Below are 12,148 nucleotides of genomic sequence, written 5' to 3'. Positions count from 1 at the left end.
TGACCTCGCATTGTCGGCCCATGTTCATCTTGGAGTCAATAATGACACCAAGATCCCTTTCCGCCTCCGTGCTCTCAAGTAGGGAGTTCCCCATCGTATAAGTGTGCTGCTGGTTCCTACTACCCAAGTGCAGCACCCTGCACTTGTCCGTATTGAAACGCATCCTGTTCCTGTCTGCCCACCCCTGTAACCTATCCAGATCCTTCTGCAATCTCTCTCTCCCTGCTAGCGTGCTCACCTCCCCCCAAATTTTGGTGTCATCAGCGAATTTAAACAGGTTGCTCTCCACCCCAACATCAAGATCGCTGATGAAGACATTGAACAGCGCAGGGCCCAGGACCGAGCCCTGAGGGACTCCACTACCCACCTCCCCCCAAGTCGAGTATGATCCATCCACCACCACCCTCTGAGTGCGACCCTTCAGCCAATCTGCAATCCATCTGACCGTGTAGGCATCTATGCCACAGTCGCCTAGTTTATTAATTAGGATGGGGTGAGAGACGGTGTCAAAGGCCTTGCTGAAGTCCAGAAAGACTACATCCACCGCGACACCTGCATCCATGGCCTTTGTGACCTGATCATAAAAGGCAATCAGGTTGGTCTGACATGATCTCCCCCTAATAAATCCATGCTGATTGCCCCTGAGCATCATCTCGGATGCCGGCCCATCACAAATGTGCTCCTTGATGATCTTCTCAAAGAGCTTCCCCAGGATTGAGGTAAGACTGACGGGCCTATAATTGCCCGGGTCCTCCCTTTTCCCTTTTTTGAAGATGGGGACCACATTAGCTACCTTCCAATCGTCTGGCACCTGGCCCAAGCACCACGATCGCTCGTAGAGCCGTGCCAGGGGCCCTGCAATAACCCCAGCCAGCTCCCTCAGCACCCTGGGGTGGAGAGCATCCGGACCCGCTGACTTGAACGCGTCCAGCCCCTCCAGAAGCTCTCTAACCCGGTCCTCCCCAACCTGAGGTCTGAAGGCGATCCCCTCGCGTCCGGCTTCTATCACAGCAGGGAAGTCCCGTTCCCTGCACAAGAAAACGGAGGTGAAGAATTGGTTAAAGAGATCCGCTTTATCCTCTGACGCAACCACCAGATTGCCCCGCATATCCTGCAGGGGCCCCACATTACCCGGCGCCTTCTTCATCCTCCCAATATATTTGAAAAAGGACTTTTTGTTATCCTTAATCCTGGACGCTAATTCGAGCTCTATATCCGCCTTGGCCTTCCTAACAGCCCGCCTGCAGGCCCGAGCAGAGGAGGTATACTCCTCTTTGGAGATTACACCCCCCTTCCACCGGGCATACGCCGCCCTTTTGGCAAACAGGCATTCCCGGACACCCTTGGTGAGCCAGGGGGGCTTTTGGACACTCCTGCCCCCCTTGCTTCTTGTCGGGATGGACACCCCTTGGGCCCCGAGTATCGTTTCCTTAAGGAACGACCACTCCTCTTGGACGCTGAGTTCCTCTGCCCTCAAGGAACCCAGTTCCTCTCCCACTAATCTCCTCATCTCACTGAAGTTGGCCCTATTGTTACTGAAGTAAGAATAGGTCCATGGACCAAATTGCTTCTAGTCTCAGACACAGGAGAAGAGAGAAGGAAACCAGTCAGTATTTTTTAAAATGAGATCTGTCCCATGTCAAATTCCTACTTTTTTGTTTCTAGGTAATCTTGTTAACTACTATTATGTAGTTATGTAGTGTACTAGTATGTACACATGCTTAATTGTGTGCTTTTATATTTTGATTTCACACCCACATCCTATTTTTCAATATTCCTGACCTGTTTGGTGAAGGTGTTTTAAATCCTTGATTATTCTTTTATTAACTATTTTAATTCTTTAACTATTTTTAACTATTTTATCTGAAGTAAGGTAGTACCTAAAAACCCAGTCAAACAGGCACAACATACAGTGACCCACAAGTCCGCCAAGAAGAGGAAGGCAAAAGGGAAGAGAATTACTTGGCCCAAGGACACAAAACAGGTTAATTGGGAGAAGGAGCCAGGTGTCCTGGCTCCTACTTTAATGCCTGTAACCAGAGAAGAGGTTTGCCTAGCACTCATTCTGATGGCATGCATTAGTCATTGGCTTCAGGTTTGGATTTGTGGGACTATGCAGAGTAACACAACAACACTTTACGGTATGGAGGTGGGTTTAATTATTTTTTTTATTTCAATGCTTTTTGACTTAAGTAGGAATTGGTAGATGGTGGGGAGGGAGTTGAGTTTTGTTTTGGGGTTGTTTTTGTTTAGCAGAACAGGACTTCTTTTCCCTGGCATTCATTTCATGGACAGTCTGCCTGATGTACCCTTTCTCCCTACTACCTTGTGACAGGTTTGAAGGTGATGCCTTTACCTGTCTCGTCTAAGGAAGAATGGAATCTTTTTGGATGTCTTGATGAGTCTCATGATGCTGGCATGCTGAGCAGTTTTAGTTGTGTCTAAAGGCACCAGTTTTCTGGACCTATCAGTGGCAGCTTCAAATAGTTTATTTGGAAAGAGTTGTGTGAAAAGAGAGCAGCCTCAGTGCATCATAGTAGCTCCTTCAGGCTTACTGGGTTGGATGAGATGGGAACTGCATCAGCCGCTTCACTACAGCCTAGACTATAAGCCCAATCCTCCCATTGCCTTGCACTATGAGCAATCACTTGTGTCTGTATAAAGCAAGCACAAAGCAGTACTGAGGATTATGTGAGAGCAAAGCCACCTGTTCTAATTTGGTAGCACTTTGCACAGGTATAAGGAATTACATATGGTGCAGTGCAATGGAGAATCAGCCTCTATTTCTTTAGTTCTGTTGTTCGAAATTGCTTAAGAAATGACAGGTTAAAAATCCTGCCAGCACCAGATCATTCTGCCTTGCAAATGAAGATGTAATTGAGAATAGTACTATTTTACTTCTACATATGAAAAAAAACACATTCCTGTCTTGATCTGTTTTAACAGCAGGTCAAGCAATGATTAGGAAGCCAGATTAGTATTCTGACTTATGCTGTTCAACAAACAAATCAGTTTTTGTTTTCACTACTGTACTATCTTAGCATAACAACTTTCCACTTTTACAGCACCTTACCACACATGGTTTCAGTGTGCAGAAAATGAGGTAGAGATTTTAAAATAAAATTCCTATGAGTCCATTAATTTGAGGTGTTCTGTGCTGAATTACCCACATGGAGACATCATCTCAGTCACGCTGAACACCCAACACTAACTGACTTCAGTGGGAAATTGGAACCTTTAAATACAGAACTGTAGACATCTCAGATAAGGAATTCTTGGAGAGTAATTCCTGGCTCTACCACTAATTCACTACAAGATTTGAAAAGTTATATTTAGGCCTAAATTATCAAGACTCTCCACTGTCTCAAACTTTCCACTTTAAAAGTGTCATAAAATGGATAGAGCTGACTTGTAAACCAAAGCGTGATCTGTGCCATCCCAGAGAAACTTCCCCGAATGTAAAGTACTGTATATCCTTTACTACCAAATTTCCAGAACAATGGGTACCCCCCAGGCCAGTCAACATGGCCCTGTGTACCAGATAGTGCCAGTACATGGGATCAGTCTGCAGTCAGATCTGTTGCATCGGGTTTGGCCAGTGTGTAAGGTTGCACCTATGACCCAATTCTGTGCTCTGATCCTAATCTGGATCTGGCCCACTGACCAGCCCTGTGCCACTCATCCACCCTGTGGGGCCAGAACCTGTGGGGCCAGTAAAGCAACACTGCTTTACATCATCACATGACCTGCTGTCACCTTTTTCACTATCCTTGGAAGAAAAGCATTTTACAAACTGCAAAAACCTTTCCTGTGACAACTAAACAACAGGGACCTTCTCATGGAAGAGTCCTCTATAATTTTGTAGAGAACTAAGACCTTATATGGAGTTCATCAACCCATGTATGGTTTTGTTGAACAAGAATCAAATTGTCAGAGCTGGCTTCAGGGTGTTATTTTTGCCCAGTTCTTTTATTTTTAAATGGCAAAAGAGGGGTTTAGCTACAGAAAATTCCATCTTTTTCCGTTTAATGAAGAATATCTGAGGCAAAAGAAGCTATTTTGGGTCTTACAAATGTAAAAATAACAATGATTTTAAAAATAGTGTGGGGGAGGAATTAGGCTATTTGGGATAATTTTAGCAGGGCAAAAAAATGGGGAATGAAGTTGGAAGGTTCTGCCCTCCCTCAGCTATTAACAGAGGGAGAAAAGGGAAGACAAAGCGGGATCTGCAAGAATGAAAAACATCAGCATATTGGTTTTCCCCAAAACCAAACCAAATTTCATTCATTCATTCAATTGTGGAAATTGGAGAGGAGGGGGCATGGGGACTGTCAAACTACCTCTAATAATACTCTCTCAGATTCAGTAAGTTTTAAAATTGGACTGCTGGAATAGTCTATTCAGTTTCTTCCCTAATATATTCTATAAGTAAAGGACACATAGTAATGGCCTGAAATTGTCACAAGGAAAATTTAGGTTGGATATTAGAAAGAAATGTCTCATTTTGAGGGCTGTGAAGCAGTGGAACAGATTACCTTGAGATGTTGTAGATTAACCATCACTAGAAGCTTAAGCACAAGTCAAATAAACTTCTGTCTGGCTGGTTTAGACATCTCCTCCTTGTGCAGGGGGTTGGACTAGATAACCATCTGACTACCTTTCCAACCTAGATTTTTAGATTCTGTAAGACTTAAGGAAAAGAGACAAGTAGTGGTAATAGGGGGAGGGGAGGGGGAATGAAAAAGGGAGAGTGGCCCCCTTTAAAAATGGTCTCCCATAGTTAGACCTCTAATAGTGTAGTTTGTAGAGGTATAGGGATTTATTCATTCAGGTTTAGTCTATATTTCAAATAGTAGATGTCTGGAAACACTAGTGATATGCTACAGCCCTGGAGTTCAAGAATATAAGTCTTCTAAAAGCAATCCACAAGAATATAGAGCCTATGATAAAAATGAATATAGTAACAAGTTTCTGATCAGATTTAAATATACTCAAAATCATCACTCAGCAATTGTAGGCACAATGCTCTTTGAAAGCAAGCAACTTTGTGGCCAGCCTAAATTCACCCCCAGAAATGTAGTCCTTGCTGGGAGGAGATAGAGCTAGTGAGGGACAGCTTTTGTTTCATCCTTCTTCACATGATTCATATATAAAGAAATCTGAGTTTCTGTTGCTCTTAATCCTGAGCTAGGAGAGGTGACACAGCAGTAGGGGGATATATCCTGGTGTATATTCCTCCTACTGGTACCTGATCATCCCTAGCTTAGTGACAAGAGTATTACCTGAACCATAGAACAATTTAAAGGCACATTTTGCTTTGTGGTCTTAGTTTTCATCTATACCATGTATTTGGCCTTTTTTTTTTGACCTGATACAGTTACACCTGTAGTGTAGATGTGCTGTGCCAGTGCCTAGGCCTTATCACTCTCTTGCTCCCAGTAACAACATAGACTTTAGAACCTAAAGCCAATTATTTTGTTGCCTATTATACGAACACTCTACATACAGTCTATTAGCATATTTATATTAAGGCTATTAACACTGTGGCTTTTAAGCTTAGTATCCTTATTGTTACTTGTTACCAGTTTGCTATTTTATGGTGATTAAACAATTTATATTAAGGTTAAAAGCCACAGTATTCTTAAATTGTGTTTACGGTGATTGTATTACCGATCTTTATATTGAACATGTTTTCTTGTCAACAAGTGTCTGAAACACAAGAAGACAGAAAAAAATGGAAGTGAGAGAGAAAGAGATGGGATAATGAGAGTTTTGTGTTTGAAAGAGGGGCTTTTGCATTTCAAGACCAAATTTATCAGTTCATCCCCATATGGCAGTTTACACCAAGCTTGCCATCACTGAATAATTGATGGAGAGAGACCAACTAGCTCCATACCTCCCAGCTGTGTTAACTATTCTCACCCATGATTAAAAATTTAAGTAGCAGCAGTTTCATTTCCTACTGGCTCTGCTTTTGAAAGATGCACAGGCTGCTTTACTAAACCAGCCCTTCAGTCATCCATCTTTTAAAATGTCTTGTAATATTTCAGCTTTGAAAAACCATTTTTGACAGAGATTGAAGAAAATAATCATTCTGAACACCTGATCTATAACACAACACTGTCCCCTTCCAGGCATTTGCTTCTACCCAAGAAATGTTGGTGCACACAAAAGAATTGGGTCATGGATAGTTATGAAATAATTATAGACAGAAGAAAAAGCAGAAAGCAACATGCTTCTTCCACATGCTCAATCTAAAATTGACAATGCGTTGTAGTGAAGGGTCATTGCAGGAAAGACTGCCTCATATATACTTAGGCTATACAGGGCCATTTAATACTGGAAAAAACTTACCTTAATTATTTGCTTTAGTATTAGTAGAAAAACTCAGTTGAAATTGTAATCCAGCATAAAGGCATCATTTACCTCATTGAATCAAATATATCTGTTTCTATATTATGTTACTAAACAGGATCTTAAAATGTTAAAAACAGTCTTGCTAGGAAGCCCCTACACTCTAGAAAGAATAAGGCAGAAAAATGTCATTCCTAATTGCCACTCCCTCTCCATAAAGGATTTCTCAATTGGCTGCTGAGGAAAGATGCCATACGTATTCCCATAGCCCCTACACTGTTTTCAGTGCCAGTGAAGCATTAATGAGTAGCTATTCAACAACTGTGAATTCACTGGGGAGCAACCAGCAGCTACAAAACAGATTATTTCACAGTCCTTTTCAGTCGGTCTGTGTACATGCACAGATTGTCCAGCTGGGTAGCAGCTCCAGCCCTGCCTGGCGGCCATGTACATATACACATGCGCTTTAATGTACAGTAGCTTATTTTACTGCACATTAGAGCACCACGTCAAAATCCTTGCTAATATGCAGTAAAACTAGGCTACCATACATTAAACATCACTAAAAAAGCACGAGCTTTCGCTAGTGTGCATTAGGGCAGCCTAATGCGTATTTATTTAGTACCTCACATTAGAAGGTGCCTGTGCACAAGCACGGAGACTGCTCCAACACACTGTAATTACAGCGTGTGGGAGCAAACTTGATTAACTCCTCTCCCTTTCCTTCTACCGCCCCTGGACCTAGTTGACTAACACTGTATTTTCTGTAACCTAGTTGCATTCCCTTCCTCACCCCCATCCCTCTTATGTTAGTCCCTTGCTCGGGTGCTCTGTATTTTCCTTATGGCGCTGTCATCTTTTTGGTTCATGATTCTTAACATCTACTAATAAAATGCAATCTGTTCTAGGTGTCGAAGTATATTGTCAACTGAACACTAGTCTATAACGTTATACTGCTGTGAAAAAACTCCAACACTATATTGGAATGTATAAACAGAAGGGTTTTGGTAGCTATATGAAATAATCCTTCCATTTTACATAGCACTGGTCAGGCCCAAGCTGCAGTACTGTGTCTAATATAGTTTGGTCAAGTTACTGCACTTCAAGAAAGATGTGCACTACCTGAAGAATTTGGAGGAGAGGAACATCAGAAGTCAAGAAAACTTAAACTTAACTTTGAGAAAAAATGTAAATGAACTGGGTTTAGCTTAGTGCAGAGAAAAGAAACTGATACAAATCTTCAAATGTGTAAAAGGTGAAAGAGGAAGGCTGTAAACTGTTGTCCTAGTTTGTGGGGAAATAATTGGCTTAAATTGCAACATGGAGGATTTAGGATAGACATCAGAAAAAAAACCCCAACTCAATAAATAGTTAAGCACTGTAAGGAGCTATAAAGAGATTACAGTATCATTGGAAGCTTACAAGTGCACAAACAAGCATGTCAGAAATGGTAGAAGTAGCTGATTCTGCCCTAGGACAGGGAGATGAACTAGGTGACCTCTCATGGCCTCTTTTCCTATGATTCCATGTACACTCATGATCGTAGTTCTGATTTTTCAAAGCAGTGATTTTTTGGTGTCTAACCCTCGAAGTCAATTTACACTGGTCAAAATGCTAAGTACCTCTTTCCAGAAAAAAGGCTCCTGTGGGCATCATTAATCACTTAAACCCTTTTCTTCCCCTCCACAGAGCAAATGAGGGATAGGTGTGATGGTATTTAAAAGTTATCAGTGATAGAATGGCAAGAAAAAGGAACATTAGTAAGATCACAACTAAAAGAACTGTCAGTACTTTTTAAAAAACTTATGCGCACAAAGAGGAAAATGTTATGATGGCTAAAGAAAATAAGAATTTAAGCCATTGCCCATTTTTGACTCTCTTTTTTTAAATGTGGCGTGTGTGTGAAGGAAATGAATTTAAATAGCCCCTCTTAGCACTCTCACTAAGATAGAAACTTAAATCATAATATAAGTTCTTCCCTTTCAAAAATATATTTCCTTGGTCTAGAATGTTCTTTTTGTTTAAATATCTTGATATAGTTAGAATAGTTAAGGCTGTTATGATAAAATCCAGGGGTCAACATATTAATTGTATATGCAAGTAGCTACCTTGTGGGGGAAAACCCTGACAGGTACCATGCTGGAATTAGAAAACAAAATTCAGATGTCAACAGCAACAATTTATTTTCTGATCTTTTATCATTTTACAAAAAAAAGCAAGTATCAAAAACAGCAAAGGTCTTCACAAGTTCCTCACAATTTTACACAACTGAACAGGTGTAAAATGTGAATGTAGAACACTGGTGCATTTCAGTTTTTGTTACACACATTCAGGGTGATCTGCGGTCTGGGATACACTGGACTTTATGGACATTTTTAATTAAAAAGAACTCGTCTCTCTTGGGACTTCACTTGGTTTACCTGTTAGTTAACACAATGTACTAAGCTATATGATGGAATGTGAACCTACTGGTATTTTCTAGGTCCCAGGTACCTGGGGAAAAATACTGCTCAAGACATTTTACAAGCGCCACACTGGCAATCTTGAGAAATGTGCATTGGTGTCCAAAGGCAGCAACAGTGCTGCATTTTACATAATTGTTTCTCTTGCAGCTTGTTGCCAAGGGCATTTACTACTTGCCCTTATCTACATCTGCTCTGCTCCCAAAATAAGATTACTAAATTAGGACCCAGTGAAAATGAACCTTTATCTCCAATGATCTAGACAATTCTTTAACTGTTATGACTTGCTCTCTCTGATCAGCACCTGGCTGATCACAAAGAAAGCAAAAAACCCAAACAAACCCCATAGATGTGAAATTCTTACGAGAAAGGAAAAAAAAATCAACTTACTGAATGAATAATCAGGTTCTGAGGGAAGACACAGCCTCCCTACTTCTACACAACTCACCGCTGTAGAGCTCAGAAGTCGACCAAGAGAATGATCCAGTTACCTTTAATAATAGCTGTCAACTTGTCAAATATATATCTATATTACATCAAAACACTGTGGGGCAAGCTAGAGAATTAATACACTGCCTTGAGTCCCTCCCCCTCTGCATGGAAAGTCAGGTCAAAAAACTGCCACCATTATTTACGTGAATTCAAACCATCATACACAAAAATTGTGTATAATTATCCACGTGTATATACTGTATGTGATGCCACTGAAATGCTTCCAAGTACCAAATATTCCCATTAGAAATTAAATTGCATCTCTATACTATCCAAAGGTTAACAAAAGGAAATGAGATATGTGTATTTTGTCAGATATGAAAGCAGCAGCAAGAAGGCAAGCTGAGAGAGACAGATGCTACCCACAGGGCAGCGACGACATTTGGTTCTTTTGGTCTTTGTACCAGCATTTCCCACACCAATAGCAGACAGCCACTTGTTGCTGGACTTAAACCGTTTTTCTGGCAGTCAAGACACGGACAATGGACCCTACACCTCCAGCAGCAAGAGCCTGAAAAAATAGAGAAATAACACTAAATAAGAGCCAAGGTAAACTCAAACTGGAACAATTAACTGCTAAAAGTATTTGGAACTTCCACAGTGCATTTCCTCTCAGCATCTTCAAGTGCTTTTAGGAACACTAAACTAGCAGCACTGTGAAATATAGAAGTATTACTACATTTATTTTACAGATGAGGAAGTGGCACTGATAATAGAGAGCTTGCTTTTGCAAGCTCTTAATTCTTTAAGAGTCAGTGGTGGAGGAGGGGCGTCAAAACTTCTGCATTCTATTCCCATTTAAATCTTCTGCTTTAATCTTTACGGTTGACTACTTCATCACCTTCATAGTCTCATTGAATGCCATCAAACATCAGCTCTAAAGGCTATATTCAAAGATATGTAGTACGTTTGTGTATGATTCACACTTTTCCAAGTAGAACCTTGTCTTTCCTGATGTCATACAGACAGTAGTATTTCAGGAGGAAGAAACAGTGGTTGTTATTGGCCTCAACAAAAAGACCAAATCCTAGATACAAGGGTGTCCACTAATGTGAATTACCAGACCACCAGGACTCTTCTCCTATAAACATACCTTTTCATGCCACTGCAACAACACTGCACTGCTGTTGTCAGAGGGGCTTTCAAAGCCCTTGTAGATGTATTTCATTAGCAGGTCGACTCCATTCTTGTCTAGAGACTGTACTGCCTTCTCAATATCGTTGGCTTTGAAAGAGATGAGCACTTTCAAGACAATGCTTTCTGCCCGATCCTGTAAAGAAGTGAAGGAAAAAAAGGTCACTACTGGCAGCCAAACCCACCCATACTCATATGGCATGTGCCCAAATGTTAAAGATCTCTTCAAACCAGGAGGTACAACATTCCATTTTCAACTACTGAAAAACACATTTAAGACAGCTGAAACACAAAGCTGCGAATCATACTATATAACATACAACAGAAGAACATTAACTCAGCTGGCTTTGCCACATATCTACAATTCTAAATGAACCTAAAGATAAGTAATACAAATTTAGCTTTAAGAGTACTCCAGTTACTTAAACTTGGTCTTATCAGTTGATTATAAGAAAGCCAAAAACGTTATTACAGAGCCAGTCTCAAAACAAACCAAATGAAGAGAGCAACAGGTTTGTCTTTTTCTGGGTTTTCTGTCTGTTCTTCAAGTTCTGCTTCTGTTTGCTGAGGCTACAAAACTGCCTGTGAGGTCATCTTTGTGGTAATGTCTGTATTCTCAAGTCTCTCATAAATTCACGTGGCTGACCGTGAGGGGAAAAAATTCCTTTTCAATTGATTGGGGAAATCTGGTACAGCCAATGAACTCCAATTTAAAATGACAGTGGAGTAGACCTCTACTTTAAACAGAGCAGTGGGCAGTGGTATAATTTGAATGATTTCTACACCTACCGCACATCTGTCGCCTTTGCATTGGGTATCTGCAAGGGATCACTATCCACTCAAAATTTGCTTTGGGGAGCCTTTTGGCAGCCAAACAGTAGGAGCATATGATATATTCAAAGCACTGTCCACTGTGGGAGTGCTGACATTTGCAGTCTACACTGGAAGGGAGAGTTGCTGACTATATGCAGCGGCCGATCAATTCGTACTACTCTTTGGTAAGATTAGGCTTGCAGAGAATAGCTTAGCTAAGAGGGCAGCATGTAAATAAGCTGTACGTGCACAGAGAGGAGGGAGGGAGGAAGATGGACGGTGGGGGGGAGGTATTAGGGTGACGATTCACAAGCAAGCATGAGGGTGAACGGCTGTTTCCTGCTTCACCTTCACTGCCTGGCTCTTGGTGTTGATGGGCGGGTTTTTCAGTGCAGCCTGCAGCGCAGCCATCATGTTCCCTGTGAACACAGGTTAAGGCAAAGAGGGGAAACAAGCACCTGGAAGGCAGCAGTCGACCCCAAGGCATGAATAACCTGTTCCCCCCACAGCCCTCCGCTGGAGGATCTCTGAGGCGGCATCAAGCGCAGGGGAGGTTATGGGGGCTTCCGGTGAGGCAGCCAGTGGACACAGCTTCTGGGAGCTGAGGGGCTGGCCCACTGCTGCTACACTCACGACTTGGGCATTTGCAAATCTCTAGGAGCCTTGGTAGGGCCATCTGCCCCGAAGGGCAGCGAGGACCAAGGCTGGTGTGTCCCTCTGCGCCCTACACTGGCACCAGCTCCCCTCAGGGCCATGGGGAGGGGGGGAGGGGAGGCAGAGGCGGCTCTGTGGCAAAACCCCCACTTCCGGCAGGGCCACGCCACCTCCATCGCCATGGAGACGGGGGAGGAGCCGAGGGCCGCGGCCCCGCCCCTTGCCGCCGGTTTCCCCCT

General features: G+C 42.2%; 1 protein-coding gene across 1 annotated transcript; it reads right to left on the bottom strand.

Moving 5' to 3' along the window:
* Positions 1-8,512: 8,512 nt before the first annotated feature.
* On the bottom strand, positions 8,513-12,140 carry LOC102374021 (actin-related protein 2/3 complex subunit 5). Its single transcript, XM_006035715.3, has 3 exons — positions 11,604-12,140; positions 10,402-10,578; positions 8,513-9,819 (listed from the first exon to the last, which is right to left on the bottom strand). The coding sequence occupies exons 1-3, from the start codon at positions 11,667-11,669 to the stop codon at positions 9,757-9,759; spliced, it is 306 nt and encodes a 101-aa protein (XP_006035777.1). The 5' UTR covers positions 11,670-12,140; the 3' UTR covers positions 8,513-9,756.
* Between the last annotated feature and the right edge of the window lie 8 nt (positions 12,141-12,148).

This window comes from Alligator sinensis, unplaced genomic scaffold (assembly GCF_000455745.1).
Source record: "Alligator sinensis unplaced genomic scaffold, ASM45574v1 scaffold1110_1, whole genome shotgun sequence".
Taxonomy (NCBI): domain Eukaryota; kingdom Metazoa; phylum Chordata; order Crocodylia; family Alligatoridae; genus Alligator; species Alligator sinensis.
The sequence above is the reverse complement of the archived record's forward strand: the minus strand, read 5'-3'. Positions and strand labels throughout refer to the sequence as shown.